Below are 25,625 nucleotides of genomic sequence, written 5' to 3'. Positions count from 1 at the left end.
TGTTGAGACATGTCAGGTAAACGGCTATGGTGTTAGTCCGTTGTCTGTTACGGTGTAGGAAAGTGTTGTGTCGGAAAAGGAGGGGGGTAGAGCTTCTAAATATCCTACAGGGTAGGATGGCGAAAAGGTGTTAAAAGGAAGGGGGTATCACGTCTCAACCTTCGGTGTCCCACTTTTACTCCCCGAAGACCCCTCATCCAGGTGATCCTCCCCCACTGGTCCACCCGTGGGAACTGGATCCAATAGCAATGGCCATGTGCTGTCCACCTGGACGACAGATCTCTGGGGATTAGCGGGTGAGACACCTTCAGGTTTCTCACATACCTTTCCTCCAATGCGATGTAGCCGCATCTGCTTCACAGGGGAACCGGGACAGGAAATCTACATTCCACTGGTCTTTACCTTTACGGTGTTCCACTGTGAAGCAGTAGGGCTGCAGGCCTCGAAACCATCGCATGACACGGGGGTTTGAGTCTTTGCGTTGGCTAATCTAAACTAGGGGAGAATGGACAGTGACTAATGTCTGCCTAAGAGGTAGTATCTAAGGTGGATAATGGCCCACTTGATGGCCAGGGCCTCTAATTCCAACACAGAGTAATGCTTTTCACGTGGGAAGAGCTTGCGACTTGTAAATAAGATGGGATGTTCTAATCCATCGCAAACTTGAGATAGGACTGCTCCGGTAAGAGACGCGTCTGTCTGCAATATAAAGTCTTGGGAGAAGTCTACTATCTTCAGGATTGGGTTCTGGCACAGAGTTTGCTTTAAGGTGTTATATATTGAGTTTATTTTTAAATTCTTTTTATTAGCATTTACAAACATACATATGTGCAGTATTAGCCTACATGCATTGATTCCTAGCATAATAGGCGTACATTCAAGGCTAACTGCAAGCAATGTGAACAGTTAAACATATTAACATCAGCATTCTTGAGTTTATCTGTTAGCCTAGCTGTTTTGTCTGAAACATTTGGGATAAACCTACGGTAATATTCTATTAACCCTAGAAAGGCTGTAAGATCCCTTTTAGTCTTGAGTGTAGGTGTATCTAGGACGCCTCTCACTTTTTCATGTTGGGGCTACGTTCCCATTCCCTACAAAAGCAACCAAGATATTTTATGGTTGTCTGTGCCAATCTGCATTTAGATGGATTAACAGTTAGGTAGGCCTGTCTGAGGACTCTCATAACAGTATGAAGGTGGAAAAGGTGGTCTTCCAAGGTTTTATTGTAAATGACGATATCGTCAATATAAGCTCCACAGAAATCGGAATAGGGATGTACGATTTTATCCATTAGGCGTTGGAAAGTAGCTGTGCGCTGTGTAAACCAAAAGGGAGGACTTTGAATTGAAACAGTCCTAAGCGTGTTGAAAATGCTGTTTTGTCTTTATCTGGCCCATATCATGGTACCTGCCAGTACCCTTTTGTTAAGTCCAGGATGGGTAGAAAGGTGGCTGCTCCGAGTTTATCAATTAGGTAATCGATGCATGGCATGGGCTAGGCATCAAAGTCGGATATCGCATTAACTTGATAGAAGTCCATACAGAACCTCCAGGAACGGTCAGGTTTATTGACCAACACAATAGGGGAGGCACATGGGCTCAAAGAGGGCTCGATAATATTAGCTTGCAGCATTTTGTTTACTTCCTGGACCACTATCTGTTTATGGGCTTCCGGGAGTCTATGCGATTTTAAATGGTCCACTTTTCCTTTGGGTGGCCTATTATAGTGGTAAGTACCTTTGATTCTTCCTGGTTTGTATACATCGGGGAAGGATGTAATTACGTCTTTTAGATCTTCCTGTTTTTGAGTAGACAACTCATGAGGAATTAGTTCAAAGTTGTCTATATCTTCTGTAACCAAACAGGATAGTACTTTGGCATGGGTGGCTGATGGGTCCTCTTTCCACTCCTTTAAGAGATTTACGTGGTATAAATGACCCTTCTGTTTTCTGTCCAGTTGGACTACTGTGTGTGTGATTATTATCAATTGCCTGACTCTGCCTGACCCTTGTGTTGGGAGATGTCAGGTAAATGGCTCTGAAGTTAGTTTGTTGTCTGTTACGGTGTAGGAAAGTGTTCATGTCGGAAAAGGCGTAGGGGGTAGAGCTTCTAAATATCCTACAGGGTAAGATGGGGCAAAAGTCTTACAAGGAAGGGGGTAGCGCGTCTCAACCTTCGGTGTCCCACTTCTACTCCCAGAAGACCCCTCATCCAGGTGATCCTCCCCCCTGGTCCGCCCCCAGGAACTGGATCCAATAACGATGGCCGTGTCCTGGCCACCCGGACAACAGATCTCTGGGGACTAGCAGGTGAGACACCTTTAGGTGTCTCACAGTCCGTCACAAGGAGAATTCCCAGTGCTTCCCCTACATAATGTCTGCCAGATTATCAAGCTTCTTGTTTGATCTGCAGCCTTATTTTTGTTGAAATTTCTATGACGAGCATCTACCATGTTTGCCCTGGAAATCAGCCAGGTCTCCATTGCACGGTGGTGAATCTTTTGTTTGAATTGGACAGCACGTTTCTATAAATTATGTAAAATTTCGCATAAAATGAATTGGAAAGGGTTCAGACAGTTACGCGGATGGACATTGCGGTGAGAAAAACATGATCACCCTTATAAATGCTTATTCACTACAATGCACTTACAAGAAATATCACAAGCTGTTTTAACAGAAGTGATGCACACCACATCTCCCATCCCTTAAGTAGCTTTGTAAAACCCATTGAGAAGAATTACACAAAGGTTGCATGAGTAGTTTTTCTGGAGGGTCGAATGTACTTTACGTTATGGTAGGCTGGGCTGTCCAAAAGTCTTTCCAGCAGACCTTTTGCCCTGGAAAAGTTTACTGAACTGGAAAAAAATCCTCATTTTTGGTTGTATTTATTAAATCTATGGCTCTAATTTTAACTAATATGTGCATTACATTTGAGGACGGCCATCTGCAAGATCTAAATCTGCTTTTGTTTTTTTTCCCGAAAGCAGGACACTTACAGATAAGGGTAGGAGAACTGTGGATCATGGGGCAAAACACCTCACAATAAAATGCTTGACCAGGCTCACAAGGATGTACTGACCCTTCCATCTTCCAATGCTAATCGCTTTTCTTTCTTAATCATGGAAGAGGAGAGTGCACAATATACATCTTAGCAGAGCTCACTGTTATGAGTGTCTATCTTTGAGTGCTGTTTATTTTCCCTTTCCTCCTCCTCGAACACAGTATCTAAGTGTCTAAATGTTTGCCCAGGATTACAAGGCTGGAAAGAAATGAATGTCCCCCATCTCCCAGAGCCGATTAGTTTACTTTCCTCCCCATCACACACACACCTAAAATATACTCCTTGCCAAGATCATGGAGTGTCTGTATCTCCCAGTACTGATTCATCTCACATCCTCTTCATGCAGTGTGTAAGCGATGTGTCTGTAGTATTTGCCAGGTTCATAAGCATGAACTGCAATGAATCCTTCCATCTCTTAAGTGCTGATCGCTACCCTTTAACAAACTCAGAATAAAGAGGCCAAAATTACATTATACCTATGATGGAAAAGTCTATACAAACGTATGCAGTAAGAATGCAAGATCACAGTGAAGGTCATAGGACCATGAAACTGCATTATGTTCCTTAACTTTGATGCACTTGAAAGGTTGAACTTTCACAGACCACTGTTCCTGACTTCCCTTCCATCTTCCGCGTCTTAAATCCCTCCCTTTATCAAACCTAAACAAAGAACATGAGCTGCATTTAAACTTAAACATTTTGGGCCAGATTCTCAAAACTCTTTTTGCTGTAATCCACAGAGGCCATCATAATGTGGACTTCTTAAATGCCCACATTTATATGTTCCTTTTCACCTCCTTTGCACAAATTAGAGGGCGTTTCTGCACATTTCAATGTGCATCCAGAATCCACAAACTGGATGCTCATTGAAATGCTCAGAAAATAGTAACATCCCCCTGCACCAGACCACTACAGGTGCAGGACAAGGCTGCAGTGTTGTGCGCCGCAAGACCGCAGGAGATGCTGGCCGTTTGATACATTGTACGTTGTGCTACATCCACAGAGCGTATCCTTTAAAAATCGATGATCAGACCCTCTTCAGCAAAGCCTGTGCAGGACAAGGGTGCTGTGTTGTGTGCCGCAGGAGCGCAGGAGACATTGGTCGTTTGATACGTTGCACTACATCCACACAGTGTATCCTTTAAAAACCGAGGATTAGGTTCCATGAACTCTTTCTCCATGGAATCAAGGTTGCGTGCCTTTTGCCTTCTCTTTCGTTCCATTTCTTCATCGACTTCCCCTTGATACTTTGATTCTTCTCTAACCCTGTCCTCTTCCTGTATTTTCATCTCTTCTCTTGTTTGCTCTATGCACTTTTTGATCTGCACGTCTTTGAATTTTTTTATCTCTTAACTTTTGTTCTTCTTCTCTTCTTTTTTCTAGCTTATCTCATTCTTCGATTGCCCTCTGCCTGTTATCATATTTCCTTTGCTCCTCTGCTCTTTCCTGTTTTTTCAACTGTTCATCTTGATACAGCTGTTCTCGCCTTTGTCTACTCTTTCTTTTGGCCTTTCAATCATTTCTCTCTTTCTTTATCTTTTTTATCTTGTTCGTCCTGATCTTCTTTTTTGTCTAACTTCCTCAATGCTTTTTCCATCAAGTTTGAGCAGTATCTGACCGCCCATCCATTCGTTCTGTAGGAGCACTACGTCGCCAGCTTTGTCTTTCTCTCCTTTCCATCTCCTTATTTCTCTCTCTATGTCTAGAGACAAACCTGGTCGATCACTTCTTTCCTTGTCCCGTGTGGACTTCAGGGCTCATGTCCCTTTCTGGAGTCTTTTCTAGACTCTTCGCTGCTACAGGCAGGCGATTTATTTGTCGGGTTGCTATAGCCTGTCTCTGCCTTAAGCTCTCTTAGTGGATATACTCCTTCATCTTTCGTACTATCATCATTTATCTCAGGCGCAGTAGGGGGAGCAGAAGGCTCTTCACCCCCCTCTTTACACTGGTTAAGCATTCAGTCCTGAGGAGGCGGGTCTTCCCTTTCCTCCTGGTACATCATCCAAAGCTCTTAGCCGGCTAGCCTCTTTTCTAGCTTCTTTCACGTATATGCTGCATGCAAATATGTCGTCATATGTTCGGAAACTGCTTTAGACAGTGATCCCCCTTGTGGCCATGGCATGAACATTTTATCTGCCGTACCCTTAACCCATTCTACACTGTACTGCTTGAGCTTGGGTGTGTGTTTTGGCAGCTGTCTGCACAAATGTATAAGCAGAGTAATGTCCTCCATCATGACTTTAGTCACAATCGACTATCACAGTTTTATTGTTATTTCACACAGATAAATGCTTTCCAGAAAAATAATTCAATATGAGTGTTCACCAATCGTCGCAGCTCCAAGCCTCTATATCACATTTTATTTCAATCTACTTATTCTCTGAACATCATCAGTCAATTTATATAAATAAATTATTAAATCTCAAATCTCAATGTTTCCACCACAGTCTATTTCTTCCTTCTTTTTTAATATTTGATTTCTTTACCACATACACCGTACAATATACAGACAAACAAACAGACTTGACAGACTGGCCGGCCCACATATACTTTGGTCCATGCTCCTCATGACCTTTCCTCTGCCCCTAAAATGACTCAGATGGAGTATGAACCATCCTCTTTAACAATCCTTGATTGTTTTTAGCCTAGATTTGTCCGCTTGGACTTTAGGACAGGTTCCTTCTAAACGTCCTTGACGTAGGATTCTGGGCTTATCATATAGAACACTCTTCATCTAAATACCTTAAATTGTGACGCTCTTCGTCTTAACTTACAACGCTCTTCGTCTTAAACTAAAAATAAAATACCCCAACAGGGTCGGATTGGCTTCTCAGCCTTTCAGCTCGTGGCTTGGCCGAAATCGTCCCTGGGGAGTGGGAGCCGGTTTCTGGCCATGCTTGGGCCATTTGTAAGAAAGAAAATTGAAAAAATAAATGTTTTTTTCAACTTAAAAAAAGCCTTTCATCCTTCTTAGATCGATAAATGAGTACCAACACAGGTTGGGTGATATTGTATGCATATTTGTTCTATAAAAAAGAGCTTAAGCGTAAGTGCTATACAATAACATATTATCATTTGGCCTTGGACGTCTGCTTGGATTCACAGTAATTTAAGTGTACTTGGGAACACTGATATTTGATGCCACTTCCTGTTTTGTTAAGGGGTAAAAGGTCGTGTTTCATCGCTTCCCGGGATGTCACTTTGGGGTGGGGTTAAATGACATCACCTCTGGTGATGTCATCACAGGTCAAGGGTCGTGATGCGAGGGGTGGTCCACTTTTTTGGGGCGTGGGGTGGGCCACTTTTTTTTGGGTGACCAGGCCTGTTTCTTGTCCCAGTTCGACCCTGTACCCCAACCAACCCTCTATTACTCTATCCTCGTTTATCACTCTTCCCCACTCAGTGCTCATTCAGTTTGCCACCTCACTCAGTCTACTCACCATTCACGTTTTCGACATCCGACCCTCGGGATCGTCTCCTCCTCAACCAGCCGCTTTAGACTTCGGTTCGTTCAGCTTCCTGTAGAAATCGGGAGGGGAATTTCGTTTGAAACTGAGGGACCCGTCCAACCTGTACTTGCAAGATTTTTACACTAACGACCGCTATCTACAGGGAGCTTTACGTCCTTCCAGCTAAATGGCAGAGGACGTCCGATATTACCGGGACCCCAAAGCTTACTAGATCGATGAATTTTTAACCATCAGCTCTGCTACCGCGTGAACTGGGGTATCCAACCCAGCCCTTTAAGACGAGGTAGCAATACTTTGAGATGGATGGTGATACAGAACATAATCAAACATCAATAATAAAACTGACTTAGGAAGTTGGCAAAGTATGTCTGTTTTAATGTCAATTATCTAAAATGGGGAGTTACAGCGAACGTCAACGAACTTGCTCGATCTTCACACTCAATACATTACATTAAAAATGCAGCTTGTATATTAAAAACTCGTCATTACTGACGTCAATGTATGTGGCAAACTACACAACTCTACTTGGGGATGTGATAGGATTGCAGGGAACCTCTATGTATATGTTCCATACTTGTCAGGGAAGGTGATTGGGTATTTAACATTAGGTGGGGCAACTAAGCCCTCAACTATGAACGTCATGAAATACACAACGCTCCATTGGTTATACAAACTATAGGGCTCTCTACTACGTGTCCCTCTATAATTGGTTGGCACCCTTGTACCCCCTGTAATATTCCACACACGCAAGCAGCACGCAGGCTGGCATCCAGGTGCTGGTTGGCTGGTCATAACCATAGCTTCCCACCAATTAGCTTGTCATCCATCATCACCTTTGCAGTCTGCTAGTCAATTAAGGCTTTGAATTCAGTCTTGGAAATGTTCTCTGTGCTTGAGAATAAGAGGAAGTATAGGCATGCTCTGTCTTCTTGGTTTCGATACAGCTCTTCCTAGTGTCTATTGTCATCCAACCACGTGACTGCAGACCATGATTTTGACTATTTCTGTATTTAAAATGCTATTAAATGATGAACATCTGATGTCTTCAATGTTCTCGCTCCTCACTTAAATCAGGAGTTTTGTTCTTTTCACATGTTCTGCAACTACTGTACGAACATTTAGGCCCACGTTGGCCTTGACTTCATGGTGTCGAGCCAACCAAGCCTTCCCTTGATTCACCTTCATGGTTAAGCTTTTAATTTTTAACTGCGACACACTGAAAAATACTTTCTGCTCACAGTGTCTAGCTCTGCTAAAATGCATTGTGGAATCGTCCATAGTCCATACATTTCCTATGCATATGTGTTGGCGCATCGCCGCAATTTATTCACTACATAGCCAGCCTTAAAGAATATTTTATCTACTTGAGTTGCTGCGACTGTACAATTGTAAAACGACTTAATACCGTCTTTATTATTTCTGTAGCATGAACATCTTCATTTCGAGCCCGAAGTGTTGCTCATCTTTGACACCTCTTCTTGGGCGCTTATAGAACGTCTATGTTCTCTCGTCTCTGCATCTTTTCTGGTTGTGTGAACTCTGCTCCTGTATGACATCACCAATCTGCACTTTTGCTCGTCTTTCCCACTTCCTCCGGGATTTCATTCAAATGGCCATCATATTGTCATGAATGCATGTATGGCTTTCTTAATGGGAACCTTACTTCCATGATCCTTTTTGGTATAGGTATTCTTATTGGTATTGCACGTGTCTCACACTCTGGCTCCCAACCCACAGGCAACATGGGGGAGGAGCTTTGGGTGACGGTACTTGGCTCCACCTCTACAGACCGCATCTCTCCAGCTGTAAAATCTCTCCACTGGCTCCTGGTTTCTGATAGGATCCACAAGGCTTTCTGGGGCCTGGAACCCCACCACATCCAACTCTATCTTCCTAGATACCTCCCTGCTAGAGCCCTTCAGTCTTCTAGCACCAACTCCCTGCAGATCAGACGTTTCTTTAAGCAGAGAGCTGGGGTAGATCTCTCTCCTCCGCAGGAGCCTCCCTCTGGAATGGTCTCCTTGTCCCTCTCAGGCTTGAGCCGGACCTCCTTAAGTTCTGGAAGTCCCTGCCCCTTTCAGGATTGAGCCAGATCTCCTTTAGTTCTGGAAGCTCCTCAAGACCCTCCTTTTCTCTTTTTCCTTCTCTCTCTCCCTTCCCTGCTAACACCCCCGTCTGCTGCAGTGACTGTCTGCTTGGTTCCCTTTGAGTTCTACAGGGCACCAGCCCCCTCGCCCAGTCCACCACCCTCCTTCCACTTAGAAAGTGGACCCTCACACCCTACACCCCATGTAATCCCTGCCACTTGCCCTCCTGGCCTCCCCAAAGCACTCTCCTAGCACGTGTGGCCCTCTCCCCCCTCTTCCACCTCGCCATTTCACTTGCACTCTCTCCTATTTACCCTTCTGTTAGGAAAGATTTCTCTTTACTGCACCTTACCTTCCATTTGTATGTACCCCCAAACTGTTTGCTTTTATTTTCGATCCTGCCCTGTACTTCTGACAGTGCAGTGAAGCCTTAAGCTTCACTACACTGTATTTTGCTCATCTGTTATGGGGAAACAGGCATGTCCTTCAGGCTGTCAGTACTAGGAAACATTGTTTCCCTTAGTCTTGCGAATTTGTTACTACTTTTAGTAACTTGTAACCTTTTATCATTGTACAATGCATCTTACAATGCAGTACAATGGGATACACTTTTTGATTTACCCTAGACTAACACTCAAAGGATTTGTGGTTACTCTAGGTGTGCTAAATGGACAAGTTGGTGGCAGCAGTGACTTTTTACCATTTGTTGGTGCTTTTTGTTTTATCCTTACTGCGTTTACCACGTTTGGCTACCAACTGTGGCTAGTGTCCAACATGGCCGTGCCACATGTTTTCTGCTTGTTCTTTGGCCATCTTGTTCTTTAGCCTTCTTCCTGGCTTTTGAGACCAGGAAAATCCTTGTAAGGACTTCCAGTGCTCGGGAAAGCAGACCCTTTTGGTGGGCTACTAGAAGCTGTATGTGTTTGCTGGCAGGATGTGGGCTGGGACTGTCTGGTCACAATCCACAAACTGGGTTCAGTGTGTCTGAATGGTATGCATGAGTGTTCCCACCAGTGGTCCTGATTGGACCACTGCTGGGGTGTGTGTGTGTCTAGCCCTGCTATTGGCTAGTGGGAGTTTAGGCTCTTTCCTGGCTTTTAGGATAAGAAGAGGACCCGCGCACCCATTCTTCAGAGATCCTGGAGTAACCTGAAGGAGCCAAGACTCCTGTCCAGCTGTGAGACCTGTGAAGAGACCGGGGACCCGACTGAAGGAGGCCTGGCGACCAACTTTTGATGCTTTCTTGGTGGAGCCCTGTCTTGCTCGTGATCTTCAGCATTCCTGCGTGGGAGCTGTGACCCCTAGAGTGGAGGGAACCTCCATTCCTTTTTTTATCATCTTTATTTAATTTTAATCAACATTTCAACAAAACGGCAGTGAGAATCATAAAACAGACAATTTCAAGCAAAATATACAAATATTAATAATCCCATTAGAAACCTACATATTCCAAAAATCCCACCCCCTGTCCCAATTTTTATATTAAACTCCACAAATTACAACCACAAACAAACAGAAACATTACAATATCAACCTCCCACCCCAACCCCACAATTATGAAATCCAAATTCTCTACACCTCAACCAAATAAATCATTAAAAGAATCCCAACTCTCACAATATTCAGTCTCCCAATGGTTGGTTGATCTGCGCTTGCTGTCAAGATATGAAAAAATCTTGTGCTTATCGGTTCCATCGGGAACATCCATTCCTGACGTCTGCTCGGTACACGGCAAAGAAGAGCTTTCGGAAGTGTCCCAGGAACATTCCGTGGCTGAGCAGCGCAGAGTTTGGGCTACCGTGCTGCCAATGTCGTCGTTCCGAGTTGCGTCCTGGAACTTGGGGATCCTCAGCTTGACCTACGAGACTAACCTCAGCGAAATTCCGGAGTGCTAGCTTCAAGGGGACCCGAGATAGGAGGGAAAGTCTGACAGAGGCAAGTGAGGCCTTTTGCGTCGCTGTGCTGCGTTGACCACCATCCGAAACAGCTTACCTGACCCGAGTACAGTCCTGAGAGAGGGTCTGCATCGGATTTTGCTCCGTTTTTCATCCGAGAGTGCTTTCACCAGCGAAAGACACCAACCGAAGATCAGCTCAAACCTGCAGCATCTGTGAATCGAGGACTGCGACTGACGGCGGGAAAAGCAACCTCTGACCCTCTCCCATTGACCTGCCAAGTCTGGGGAAGAATCGGAGTATGGGGGGGTAAGTTACAGTTGTTCTTACCTGCCCCTAAATTCGCTTTAAAAGTTTTCCTAACTTTTACAAAACTTTTAATATACTTTGGTTTTACCATAGCTTGGCGCAAGCATTCCAAAGGTTGTGGACACTTCTATTAGTTAGAATGCATTGTCCTCTAACCCGTGCAACTGTTCACTGGACCCCGGAGACCCTACATTCATTTTTTCCAGCTTCACAAACTTTGTCAGAACTTTTCTAAACTTTTGGACATAAGGACCCAGACAATTTAGGGAAGAAGTTAGGGTTAACTCTCTGTGGACCTTTGGTGCATGATCTAATCTGTACTTTCGTTTACAGTGTTTGATATGTTTTATGCCCTCAACCAGTGACTGTATATGTGTAATCTATTATTAGTGTTGTGTGATATTTCTACCTTTTCGTAGTCATTGCTCATGATGATATTTGGCCATAACATAAATAACTGCATTTGTATACATACTGTCTAAGTTTAATCTGTGATTCCCATTGTGTATACTCCTTGTGGACCCTTTACAAGCTCACCATCTCTTGAGACTTAGCCTAGACCCTCATCACTGCTGCCTTGAACTGGTTTGGCCAGAGTTGTCCCAGTCACAATATAGGTTGTCCTTCTGTACATCTGTCCACCAGGCCAGAGTATAGAAAATCAGCCCTAACACCTTCTCTTCCCTTCCCACCCGAGCACTTCGCATTTTGCGCAGACCAACACTACCCCCCGCGCTCTTCTTGTTACTGCACTTGCACGAATCAAATGTCATAAGGCCTAGTTGGATCCTAATTGTTATCTTTGTCCATTGCCCCCACTCTCCTTATTTGTCTTGTGGCGCCTTGAAACACCTTTTGTTGTATAGGCGCCTTACAAATATCCTATAAATAAATATAAATATGGGTGCTGGCAGCTGCCATATATTCATCGGGAGCACAATACCAACACAAATGTATGCAAACGGACTCGACAGCTTATCTTTTGCACTGCTGTCCAGCTCCACACATATGTGCGGGTCACCTTTGAAAATAAGGTGACCTGCTCATTTCTGAAACAAGGGGAAATAAAAAAGGTGCATTGTCTGCACATTTTATTTTTTGCACTTGTAAAGAATCTGGCCTTTTATATTTAAATATTTCGTGTTGCAAATGTGAGAAAATGTGTTTACATTCTTATATTTCTAATATTTGTCTTTTTCTACAGAAAAGGCTTTATTGGCAAATGCAAATACAATCTTGAAAATAATAATTGCAATAACTCAAGTAAATGTCTCTGAAATGGAAGTATGACATTGTGTGGACATTTCTTATATTTACAGAATAAATAATAAAGACAGCCTTAACTTTGCAGAGTGGTTCTGCTGTATTTTGTGATAAGAGATGTTATTCTTGTTATTAGATAGATTCAAGAACTACACACACCGTCACTGCACCTACCAGAATTATGGTATTAAAAAGAATAAAGCAAAGATTACTTTTTGAAAACTGCAAAATTATTGATGTGTTTCAACTCCTGATAAAGCAACTGATGATTACATTGTTAACAATGCGTGTGGAATTGTCATAAAACATAGCAGCATTTAGAATGCACATTTCTTTTTTTTCTAGCAGTGGCAGCTGCAGTATAGGATTCCAGGATACATGTCAGAAAACTGTATTCACCAAATGCAGGTTCATGGATTTTACATATGGTTCTTTTTGCTTACGTGTGAGGTCGGAATTTCAGAACAGGACATCAGCTTGGCAGTCAATTCATTTCACGCCACTGGCCCAAAGTAAGCATGTCTTCTATTAAATTCTAACAATACATTGTGAAAATCTAATATATAATTAGAGGACATTATTGTCAGAAAGGGAGCATGGTCTACTTTTCGTTAAACTTTATTACTTATTTAAGCACCAACCCAAATTAGGTTATATGAGAAGTAACTTGAAGTCCATGGCCTGCACAATGCGCTCCGCAATAAGGATCTCATTATGAGATGAAGGCAACTGAAAAATCAGGCAGTAATGGTATTACTGCCTGTATTTCAGTACTATTTATTATATGTCAGTAACCCCATTAGGGGTAATACCTCCAGCAGGTTCTAAGTTGTTTCATCCAAATAATTTACCATGTGGTATATTATGTTATTGTATTCCATACAATACAATACATTTCATAATCATGGGTCTGTAGGCCACTCTTCACAAGGCCTACACAGGTTTATAACACTTCATATTATAACGTTTATTTGTTAAAGCTTTTAGGAATGTTGTATAGGATATTACAGTAAGAGAAAAATAAAATATTTAGCAGAGCCACTGTACCCATCAGACTGAGATGATTGATTAAATTAGTATTATGTATTTTATTCTGCACTAGCACACAACCGTAGTGATCTCAAAGTGTGTAAACCTTGTCCTTGTTAAGGGGCATATGCCCACAACAGGTACCGCAGGGCCGTAGTCTGCTGGAAAGCATTGACAGGAACATTAGTAAGTAATGGTTATGAATTAAAAAGAGGATATGAAAGTGTTTGATAGAAGTAAAGAAACTGAAAATATAGCAAGGCGTATATGTAATGTTTGGATGAAGGAGGGGCTGGATGCGCTAGGACAATCCTGAGTAATTTATGGCCACATGTAATATTTGTTCTTTTAATCAAGCTAGATAGGCTGTCCAAAGGCCTGGAGATACCAGTGGCCCACGAGTATGTTTTACATATGTAGAGAACATTGAAGTAAGAGTAAAGTGAAACCAAGAATGGTAGGTTGGAGAATGTATCAAGGATAGATAGATGGTTCAGAAGCGGTGTACATATTTTGGGATGCAGATGAGTGGATGAACAGGTCCCACCTGTCTTACAACACCAGAATAGGGGGCTCGCCTTTCTCAGTCCTAGCACCCATCATCTTAACCTCAATCCCATTTTCAGTCCTCTGCATATAGCATAACCTCGCCTTCAGGAAGGCCCTCAAAACCTGGCTTTTCTCTTCAAAATCCTGGCAAACTTAGTCCATCTCCCAGGTGAAGTGTTGCCCCTCCCCTGAAAGGAATGAGGGGGCACATTATGAGTCACCAGGGTGAAACCTAGTGCCCCCACAGGAAAAAAATGGCAGTCAGGCGTTATGAGAAACTCTGCAAGGCATTGCTCCAACTAGGTCTCAACCTGGCTTCTGCGATGAATTGCGGGATTCTGTCACTTCTCCCCAGAGAGGTGCCTTTCCCTGTGAGGCTAGGGAGGTGAGCCCTCTACGCAATATCCTCCCTAGGGGTAGAGGCAAGCCGGACCTCACCGGGAGAGACTCCCCCCATGGGACTGGGAAAGAACTCCCTGAGCCACATCCCACTAAACCTCCTTCCAGAACACCTTCTGAAGAATGAGACGAAGAATCTCTAAGAATTTGTTATTCTCATCTAAATACTATAACGGTTCCTTGAATCATACTAAGATGAAGAAAAACAGTGGAAGAGTAATGATCATGAGTCAAAAACAAAGAAAAGACTTCAATGCTACGCTGGGGAAGTCCCATTGTAGCGTAATAAGAGGAGGAGGTGGAGACCTACACAGCGGGATCTCCTGCGAGTTTCACATTGGCTTGTAATGAGAAACAGAAGGAAGATTGAGCATTCAGCGTCCGATGCAGACTGAAAGCACAGGTACAGCAGTGGAAGCCTGACAATGAAGAGGAGAAGATAAGCAAAGTATTGAGAGGGACATGAGTCGTCCCTACCTGGAACGAGGAACAAGTGGTGGTGTGACCACGAACAAGCCCTGCTGGACTTGTCGGTCCATTAACTATGCCGGCACCACTTTCGCAGAGAGAGAGCAAAACCAATCATCCAACCTGACAGCTGACCAGAAGGGGCCTGCAAGGTTGTACCCCGTGGTGCCGTTATAATCCCTTTGTCATCCAAACTGTTACAGAAAATGAGACGTCAGTCAGATACTTTGCACGCTGTTCCTATTAGCCTTGTAGTTGCTGGCAAAGATGAGCACACAGGTGCAAAGGACAGTTACCAGTTTCATAACCTTTTATGTCTAACTTTATTGCAATGTTTAATTTGCAAAAACAAGTGTCATGATAGGTCAGAGAAAGGATGATCCTGAGAGTATAGAGAGAATGGTTTAGAGTAAAGAGAGGCAACAATGCACTTCAACCACATGCTTAGAATGATTCACTTAATTTTTACTGCAGTCATGGAATAAGCATGCCACCCTTTTTCGTGAAGCTCTTCAGAAATGTGCCCTTTCCCTATGTTGTTTGTTGTCTACCTACGTGCTAGGGCAAAGTTGATTCAGTATTTCAGATTTATTTTTCTAAACTATCCTGATAACACAGAATATTCTGGACTCTCACTCCATCAATAAAATAGCCAATAGAATTAAGAACTTCATTCTTGCCCTGGATAAATTAATGGGTGCCAACTTCCTTAAACTACATCCTATCAAGGTTATATATGATCTTACCGACCACAATTACAGAGTGGTACATTTCATCGTGGACAAAATACTGAAAAACACAGAATTCTTTTTTGTTTTTCTAATTTGTGGGGTCCTTTTTTTACCCTTATAACGCTACCCCAACCCCATCCTGACCCATTTTAAACCCTTTACCCCACTACCCTTTATTTATTTAATTGTTTGCTGTTATTTTCGGTGTTATGGGCCACTCTGAAATGTACCACTCTGTAATGTTTTAGATATATTGACTGGATACCCCTATCAAAACAGAGTGGGGCTTCCAATTGCAGATCGCATCAAATTCTGGCATCTTCACTAGGCAAATGTCCATCACTGTTGCCATCATTGTAAAATCTGTGTGTGATTTTAGATAGTAACCTTTCACTAGCTTCGACAATTTGCAAGGTGTCCTCACTTCTCCCAAAGGCAGAGCCCTTTCCCATGAGGCTAGGGAAGTGCGGCCCTACGAACTAGTCCCACTAGAGGTGGTCTAATGGGGACAGACCTCATGGGGAGGGTCTTCCCCTCTGGGGACAAGGACAATCACCTATGGTACAGCCCATTAAACAGCGTCACACCCCAACCTTCCCTAACCTCCCCCTCCATTCCAAGCCACTTGCTTGAAAATATACCCATGTATTATTGTAGTTCTTGGGATACAGAAAGTACTAAGATGAAGAAGAGCACAGAAAACAGGAAGATCACTTACTGTGCTAATACTGGTACAAGGGGACCCAAGGAGACCTGAAGATCAAAGTATCAAAAGTAACAAAAGACATTGACAATCTGCCAGGGCCGGACTGGCAACATTGTATAAGAATAGATGATAGACCAAGGAATTTACGAAGCCCAACCGTGAGAGGCAGCAGGTGCAGAAACCCTCCAGAGTGGGAGTTTCAAATCCTGTTGACAGACCAGAGGCAGGGAAGCATGATGCTGGTGAGCCGCTGAAGGAGTCCTTGTCTGGTCTGGCAGGAGCTGACTCAAGAACCAGCCCAGCTGAGAGAAGTGCTTGCGTGACCTCAGGGAGATGGGCTTTTTGGCTCGACAATAACGCAGAGACTGTAAGAAGCTGGGAGCCGCAGAGCAGCCACAGAACGTCCAGGGCACAGAAAGGTTTGCAAATCAGACAAGACACCGGCCCGAGTCCCAGGAAGAACTGGAGACATGCCAAGAGCACAGAGAAGGTAGCGGGAGGCACGAGGGGACCGGTAGGGACACAGGGATAGTGAGTGGGTCAATACTTAGCCCTTGGTCAACTCGCGATGGGACAAACTTTGTGAATAGGGTCAAAGACCCACGATAGTGAGGATTTGTGCACCTGAGGAGAGCTTGCTGGTCTCAGTTGTAGCCCCAATGCCACTGAACCTCATAGTGAAGATGTGTGCATCCAAGGAGAGCTTCTCGTCTCAGTGGTAGCTCCAAAGTCCCTGAAACTCAAAGTGAAGATTTGTGCATCTGAGGAAATGTTCTTCATCTCAGTTGCAGGGATAGGTCCACTGACAACCAGAGAAGGGTCTGGGACCCCAACGCCAGTGAAGCAGACCTCTGAGGATATCTTCCTCGTCACAGTGGAAGAGATAGGTCCACTGAAACTTTAACCAGAAAGATTTTGGACTTTTCTAATATTGTGAAAGAGTGACAAAACAAATATCAAGTTAAGAAATATGAAAAAGAACTTTTAAACACCAGGAGAAGGGAGTCATCCTCCTGGAGAAGTCACCGAAGTCTTTGAATATACGCAGGAGGCCCCAGGGGAAGGGAGTGAACTATATTGGAAGGTATAAACCAACATCATGAGAAGGGAGCCATTCTCATGGTCGCGAGAGTTGACTTGAACAAAGGATTTATTGGAAAAACCAGCCAGGGGAATGGAGTCTTTCCCTCTGGCATTCTTGTACAAAAGAACACTTTTGGGACATCGCCTGAATTTCAGGAGAAGGGAGTCATTCTCCTGGAGAAGGAACCTTCTGTTGAGTTATTCTTTAGTTGTAGTGTGGGGGATAGAAGTAGGCTGTGACACAGGATGGTGGAGTTTTATTTTGATGGACATTCAGACAGATCCTTTAGTTTTAGTTTGAGGCAGGGAAACCCCTCTTAGATGTTTGGGATAGTGAGGGTTTCTTTTATTGTAAATACACGTTTATAACAAGCATCATGCCACCCTTGTGCTAACCACCTTCTTTGACAGCCTTTCGTAGCCCCACAGATCTCTCAGGTAGTAAAGACTGAATTCTACATTTAAAAATAATTATGAGGCTCTTCACCTATTTTATCAACCTCATAGGGGAAAGGCTGTTTAGGTATTAGTCCAGTCATAACTGAACTGTGGCAATATAATGTACCAGGCCTTCCAAAATATCTAATTAGCAAACCACGAGACTACAGAATTCTGCATCTCTTCTCCTGTGGAATCTGCCACAATGCTGCAATATTTCACCCATTTTGAGGGCCCTACACTGGCTTCCATTGAAGAGGCATATAGTATTCAAGACCTTGTGCATGGTACACTGTGCCTATTTTGAAACTGGCCTTAATTTCTAACAGGACCATCTTGCGAAATATTGGTAGCTATTACTAATAGTAATAAAAACATGTTTTCCACTTAAAGCATGCCCAGACATTCCTTGTATGTTTGAAAGTTGATTGTATTTAAAAATGTACTTCCGTAGTCTATATGAAACTGGATTGTAGTTTGTAATAATGCTTCAGTTCCCAAACTCAGTCAATAACATCAGATGCTATATGGAAAGAAGTACAGTATCCTAACGTTCAAAACAACTTTATACGGTGAGACATCCTTCCTAACAACAACCACACACTCTTGGTCTATATATTAGTTAATTAATCATGTATAATAGATTATATAATGGAATAGCAAACTGTATTGCCCTAAAACCTTTTATTCTTTGGCTCTTTAGAAAAATACATTGTTATAGCAGGTCACCGATTTCACCCTTATGCCAACATGTTGGGTTTGTTGCAAAGTAATATGTACAATGAGTCACCATTCCAAATGAAAAGGAAGGTGACTTTGTAACTAAAGCAAGAAAAGAGAACATAAACAGTATGTTACAGAGGAAAACAATAGCTGAGGTAATAAACTTGTATTAATCGTAATATTTTATGGTTTTGCGGATAAAGATTATGAAACATATTTGGTATTATTAGTACGATAATTACACAAGGTATTCATGACATATTTTCCAGGACTTGCACTAACATGCCCATATAAGGGCATTGTTATTAAATGAAGGTATCATTGTTTATGGTATTTGTAAGCCCACATGAAGGCAATACAATTACATTCAGTACATAATTATACATGGTGTTCCATTGGCAGAATCACAAACATTTTGGGGCATTACTAGTATACTACAAAATATAAAAGATATATCACATTCCATATTGCATACAAATACTATTTTTTATTTTGTTTATCCGTTACTCTGTGGCATACTAATGCAACAATAACTAATATTTTAATTTGAGTGACTGTAATTTAAAAGGCTAGAAACTTCTATAATAGTCCGGTGTATGTGGCATTCCTTGAGCTAAGTGCTGCATTTTACATTTGACAGGGTGGATACCCAGCTACTATAGAGCAAACCGCAATGCTGTGGAAGGGACCATCAAGACACGTAGTAAACCAGCAGGGTTTTGTTTCTGAGACTTGTGTTGTGCGTAGACACCACAGGTTGCAATAGACTGGGCAATGTCTTTTCTCCAAGTTGGCCACGAGTAGTTTTGCTTTATCTTAGCCAGAGTTTTGGCTATTCCTGGATGTCCCTCCACTAATGAATCATGATAGTTTGTGATTTGATTTGATTTTGCAGTTTCTTGTCCTGGATATATATGCGTCCTTGAAAATATGGTAGATTGTTTTCAATGGTGTACCGGTCTCCTTTTAAAAGCCATTCCTGTTGCGTTGACTGATTCATCTGGGATTGCAAACTGTTTTTAAGTCATCTACACACATGGTGGCAGCGATCTTGGTTTGGATTTGTTTTCCGGGAATGATGGCCACGGGATCGGATGTCTGGGATGAAATCGAGGGAGAGTGTGTGCCATGGTTTCCATTCCGTACTCCAGGTCTATAGGTGATAATAAAGTCATATTCTGCGAAAAAGAGAGCCAAATGAAGTTGAAGCAAGGATTGTGCTTTGGCGGTCTTCAAGTATTGTAAGTTACGGTGGTCCGTGATGACGGTGACCGTGTGTCTTTCCCCAAGAAGATAATGGGGGTCATTCCGAGTTGGGCGGTAGCCATGGTGCTAATAGCACCATGGCTGCCTCCCATACCGGGTCCAGGTCTGGCGTGGCTCAGTGGGGACTTACCGGGTCATTCCGACCCTGGATGACCCGGTAAGTTCCCATTCAACCAACCATTCCCCATTCCCATTTGATCCCCCTTAGGGCTCAATGGGCATGGGGAAGGTGCTAATAACGGGCCCGCGAATAGCAGGCCCGTTATTAGGGCCCTGGTCCCTTAGCGTGACCTGTCAAAGACGTGTGGTCAGACCACACGTCCTTTACGGTTCCCGCTAAGGGACCTCGGAATTGGGCAGTAAGGGATTACCGGCAACGGTCTCCTTACCGGTGCCCGGTATCCCTTACCGCCCAACAAGGAATGACCCCCAATGTCTCCATGCCTTGAATGCTGCTTTAATCGCCAGTAATTCCTTATCCGTAATCGCATAGTTCAATTCGGGGGCAGAAAACTTGCGGGACCAGAATGCGACGGGATGTAACTGTCGCGATCCATGCCCCTGACCCCACAGCCCCCTGGCAGCAGTGGCGCTAAAGCCCTTCACACTGGCCCCAAGGGCCTTAAAACTCCATCAGAAACATACATGGAGTCAGTCCTGGCGCCTTTGGCGCCATGCTCATTATCAGGAATAAAGCAATACCAGTTTTGGACCTAAATCCAACATGGAGGCCTATTACACAGCTCAGTTCTTTAGAACCAAGCCATGCAGTCTAGTGTTTTTGGTGTGGCTGGGCCTGGAACTACTTGGCCTGGAACTACTTTACCTGGGCTACTTAAACCACACCCAAACAGCAGAACACGCTTTGAGTTATTCTGCACTCCTGCAGCGTAACACTCACTGGGTCCAGCTCCTGCTCATCTGCTTGTCAGGCGGCCCCATCCTGAAGCCCTAGATCCTGATTCCATTAATAACCTGGAAGAACAAGAACAGCATTAGCAAGCAAGAACACTTACCTGTGAAGTAACCGGCCTTGAATCCATCCTGCGCCTCGCTTACCTCGCCCATCTCCGGAGTTTTCCGCAACCTGCAAAGGTAAAGAAACAAGGACAGCATTAATAACAATTCTTACCTGGGCAAGCATCGAGTCCTGGCAGCACCCTGCTCTTCTCTTACCTCGCCTATCTTCGGGTTTCACCGCAACCTTCAAGGGAGAAGGAACAAAGTCAGCATTAACAAAGCACTTACCTGGGCAAGCAGCACTTCCGATCGCTCATCACTCCGGAACATCACCGCAACCTGTATAAAGAAGAGAAGAGAACACAGGTGAGCAATTAACACCAATAAACAGCACAGCGCTCCGCGCATCAATAACTCACCGTGGTCTTTGCCATCGGCGCGGCAACTCCGAGATCGCAACCATCCCTGTGAAAACAAAAAGAGACATTGTTAGGGAACTGCGTAGTGTAGCCAGACACTGAGAAGACAGAGAAAACGGAGGGAAAGAAAGAGACAGAATAAAGACAGAAAAGACATTATAACTCACCTGGAAGACAGCAAGCAGAGTCGGAGTCACAGCTGGTCTGGACCCGACATAAGGGCATATGGACCAGTGAAGCAACTAGGTCCACGGAATGACCGCACCAACCACGCGCCCCTGCACAGAGATGCAGGACGGAGAGTTCAACGCACAAAAACCTAAGGTGAGCAATAACCCCAAGGGAGGGGATTTGGACCAGAGGGAGTTGGGAGTCCGCCCAACACAGAACCAGTATCTTAACCCTCCATTCTCCTGTTATAGGCACTACCCAACGCCTGGCACATAACCAAGCAGAGAGGGGTCCGGGATAGCGCTTAGACCTCCATCCAGTATCCTGTGACGCCCCCGTGGATACCAGTTGAGCATAACAGTAACTGTCCTGTTTCCGGGTCCCGTTGGGACAATACTGCTCCGATTGCTACGTTTGAAGCATCTGTTTCAACCACGTATGGCAGGTCTGGTCGAGGATGTCGAAGAACTGATGCTGTGGTAAATCCTAGTTTCAGCTTCCGAAAGGCTTCTTCAGCTTCTGTGGACCAATGGAATTTCTTGTTCTTTCTCAGCAGGGAAGTAATTGGGTGTATGATTTTTGAGAACCCAGGTATGAATCTACGAAAGAAATTAGCGAATCCGAGCACACTTTGTACTCCTTTCGTGGATGTTGGTTGAGGTCCATTGGAGGATTGCGTCCACCTTTTGCGTGTTCATATGTACGCCCTGTGGTGTGAGCATGAAACCGAGAAACCCGACCTTGGTCACATGTAAGAAACATTTTTCCAGCTTGGCATACAACTGGTGTTGTCGAAGCTTCTCTAAGACTGCCCGGACATGATGTAACGCTCACCTGACTCCCTCGGGGGCGCTGGCCTGGTTTGCGCTGCTGTGACCTCGTCTAAGGTGATGCGCAGGGTTCGGAAGACGGACTGGACCGGGCCCCAGATCTGGCTTGTCTGACTCGCAGAAGTATCCTTCTGTAGGTGAGAATAGGGGGTTAACTGTCTGCGGGGTAATGCAATCGTCCTCCCACTTACCCCTCTCACCCTCCTCAAAACCCTTCTGTGCTTCCCCGTAGCGTCTCACCTTAGGGTCTGGAAGGACGAGCTCTCCATCCTGCTTCTGATGCAGGGGCGCGTTGGTATCCAGTTACGTCACTGGATTTTCGGATGGGTGAGAACCAAACTTGCTTGGCTTCCAGGTAAGTTTTTCTATAAGTGGTTCCCCTTGTGTCCATGCATTAATGTTCTAATGCTAGTGTCTTTTTCCCCATAGGGGCCGGGGTACGGAATGCCAGGGAACAGGCACCGACCCGAGGTGAGCGGTGAAATCCTTGTGGAAATCAGGTAAGTCTTTAATGAGTGTTTTGGTAATGTCTTTTCATTCACTCATTAACGCTGATGTCTTTTTCCCCTTAGGTGCCGGGGTCCGAAAATGCCTGGATGCGGCTCGGACCCGAAATGAAAAGGGAATGACCCAACAGGTAAGTCTTGACATGGAGTTTTAGCTTCCCTTTTCCCTTCTTTCTCTCACCTTTGTTCTTGTCTTTTTCTCCCTAGGCGCGGGGGCGCGACTGCGAATCCGGATGGTCGCTGCTGAACATGGAGGCGCCCTGTAAAGGTGAGTAGAATGCGGCGCTGCAGCGATCGATGCGATGTGCTTTTAAAAATAAATGTCTTCCTTTTCAGGATTGTCGGCGAAATGTCTCTGGGATGCAGATTTAGCAGGTGGGGCCTTTTCCTTCTTCTGTTCTCTTGTTCCCTTCCTTTGCAGGTGATTCAGGATGCTGGCAGGAGTGGCAGAAGTCAAGATGCAGGAGCAGACACGGTGAGCGTCCAGCTGCTAGATGCAGAACAACGCGAAGCACATGTGGCTGATCGGGTGTGGTTTAAATAGCCTTGGAAGAAGTTCCTAGAATGTGTCCTTCCTCCAATCAGGTATGTATCCTTCCCCGACCACGCCCGGGTGGTAAATGAGTACCACAGGTAAAGTAGTTCCTTTCAGGCCCCAAGGAGGCCGGGGTTCTGCAGCATGGTCTGCATCAGGTAAGTGCACCCAAACACTTTCATAATGAGCCTGGCGCCTATGGCGCCAGGACTGACATTTTCTATGAGCCTGGCGCCATAGGCGCCAGGACGCTGTCCAAAGGGCCCCTATAAGGGGTTGCTGGGACCTTCCCCGGGGACTTGATGTCCGCTTTCGGGGACGCAGGGCCTGAGCCGGCTCCCCGGGAGCAGGCATCGTGACAGCACTCCCCCCCAAAGCCCCTCCCAAGGTTGTTCCCTCCTGACTAATCGAGGTGCATGCACATGGTCACTGGGTTCCCTCGACCTATCCTGAGGTCCGTACCCCTTCCAATCAATTAGGTAGAAAAGCTTTGACCTAAACATTTTTGAATCTAAAATGTTCTTCACTTCGAATTCGGGTTCCCCATCTATTTGAATAGGTTCTGGAGGTTTGAATAGTCGGGTTCCGGGTACCACTGGTTTCAGAAGTGACACATGAAAAACAGGGTGAATTTGCATATTAGCTGGTAAATCAAGTTTAACCGCTACTGGGTTAATTATTGCCGTAATAGAATAAAGTCCCAGATATTTTGGGTTAAAAGTTCGAGGCCCTTTGAGCGGTAAATGTCTGGTAGCTAACCACACTTGATCCCCAATCTGATACGGAGGTGCTTCACTCCGATGTAGGTCAGCATTCTCCTTGTATTTTCTCTTGGCTTGTTGTAAATGCGTGGTTGCTTCTTTGAAGGCTCGGGTAATGGTAGAATGCAGATGTTCTACTGCGGGCACTCCGAGGTTCTGAGGTGAGTCGAGGTTTGAGGTTCGAGGGTGATGTCCAAACAAGGTATAAAAAGGACTATGGCCAGTTCCAGAGTGTACCGAATTATTATATGCGTATTCGGCTATCCAAAGAATGTCTTTCCAGTTGCTTTCAGATTGCTGTAACATACACCGTAAGTACTGCTCAAGGGTCTGATTTGTCCTCTCGGTCTGACCATCGGTCTGAGGGTGGTGACTGGTCGATAATCTTACGTCGATTTGTGCCATTTGACAACATTTGCGCCAGAAGTGGGAAATGAATTGGCTTCCCCGGTCAGAGATTAGTATAGATGGGAATCCATGTAGCCGAACAATATTTTCGAGGAATTCTTTGGCTAGGACAGAAGCTGAAGGTAAACCTTTCAAAGGAATGAAGTGGGCCATTTTGGAAAACAAATCCACAATTACCAGAATGGTATTGTATCCCGAACAAGGAGGCAAGTCCGTAATAAAATCCATTGATAGGGTGTGCCAGGGTGCTGGCGGTATGTCTAGAGGTTGAAGGAGACCGGCTGGTCTTTTCTTTTGACCTTTATTTTGGGCGCAAACACAACAGGACATCACAAAAGATTTAACATCTTTTCGCCAAGAGGGCCACCAGAATTGTCGTTTCACCTTTTCCATTGTCTTGGCAATACCGGGGTGTCCCTCTATTAATGTATCATGATAACCTGAAATAACTAGTTTGTGTAAATCCTTGTGCGGCAGGAATAAGAGTCCTTGGTAATAAGGTAAACCATGATCTATGGTAAAGTCTGATCCCTTTTGTATCCAATCCTGTAGGACTGTAGGGTCCAGGAGTTGTTTCACTCTGACTTGAATGTCTTCAAGCGTCTGTAACGAAGTCATGCCTAGAATTCTCTGTTCGGGAATTATTGGTACTGGTTCTGAGTTTGTATCAGATTCTCCCATTCCAATTCGGGATAAGGCGTCTGATTTGCCGTTCTTGCAGCCAGGTCGCTAGGTAATCACAAAATCAAATTCAGCGAAAAACAAAGCCCATCGGAGCTGCCGTGATGACTGAGCCTTGGCGGTTTTCAAATACTGTAAATTCCGGTGATCAGTGATCACCGTGATGGTATGTCGAGCGCCAAGCAGGTAATGCCGCCAGGCTTTAAAAGCGGACTTTATGGCTAACAGTTCTTTGTCAGTGATTGCATAATTAATCTCTGGTGCCGAAAATGTTCTGGACCAAAATGCTACGGGATGCAGTTGGTTGGTTTCAGGATCTCTTTGAGACAGAACTGCTCCCATGGCTAGGCTGGATGTGTCAGTTTCTACGACATACGGGAGATCTGGACGTGGGTGTTTCAATATAGGTGCGGAGGTAAACTTAGCTTTTAAATCCTGGAAGGCCTGCTCGGCTTCTTCAGACCATTCAAAAAGTTTATTTTTCCTCAAGAGTGCAGTAATGGGTTGTACTATGCGTGAAAATTCCGGGATAAACCTGCGATAGAAATTGGCAAAGCCGAGCATGCTTTGAACCCCTTTTACAGAGCTAGGTGATGGCCATTTGAGGATGGCATCCACTTTTCTTGAGTCCATTCGGACTCCTTTGGGTGTCAGGATGAAACCGAGAAACTCAACTTCTGTGGTATGGAAAACACATTTCTCAAGTTTAGCAAATAGTTTGTGTTGGCGCAGTTTTTCCAGAACTGCCCTAACGTGTTTTCTGTGATCAGATTCCGAAGAGGAGCACACTAGAATGTCATCGATATAGACGACAACACAAACATCGATGAGTTCCCGAAGGACATCATTCATGAAGAATTGGAAGGCAGCAGGCGC

General features: G+C 44.4%; 1 protein-coding gene across 4 annotated transcripts in view; it reads left to right on the top strand.

Moving 5' to 3' along the window:
* Nucleotides 1–25,625, top strand: part of IL10RB (interleukin 10 receptor subunit beta) — a 472,792-nt gene that overhangs the window by 204,049 nt on the left and 243,118 nt on the right. For 3 of the 4 annotated variants that reach the window (XM_069636303.1, XM_069636302.1, XM_069636300.1), the window contains one exon: nucleotides 12,432–12,598. In XM_069636303.1, the coding sequence (XP_069492404.1) occupies nucleotides 12,432–12,598 (167 nt within the window). The remainder of the gene's footprint in view (nucleotides 1–12,431; nucleotides 12,599–25,625) is intronic. The other variant, XM_069636301.1, reaches the window with a different exon arrangement.

Source organism: Ambystoma mexicanum, chromosome 7p (assembly GCF_040938575.1).
Source record: "Ambystoma mexicanum isolate Mex_15411 chromosome 7p, UKY_AmexF1_1, whole genome shotgun sequence".
Lineage (NCBI taxonomy): Eukaryota > Metazoa > Chordata > Amphibia > Caudata > Ambystomatidae > Ambystoma > Ambystoma mexicanum.
The sequence above is the reverse complement of the archived record's forward strand: the minus strand, read 5'-3'. Positions and strand labels throughout refer to the sequence as shown.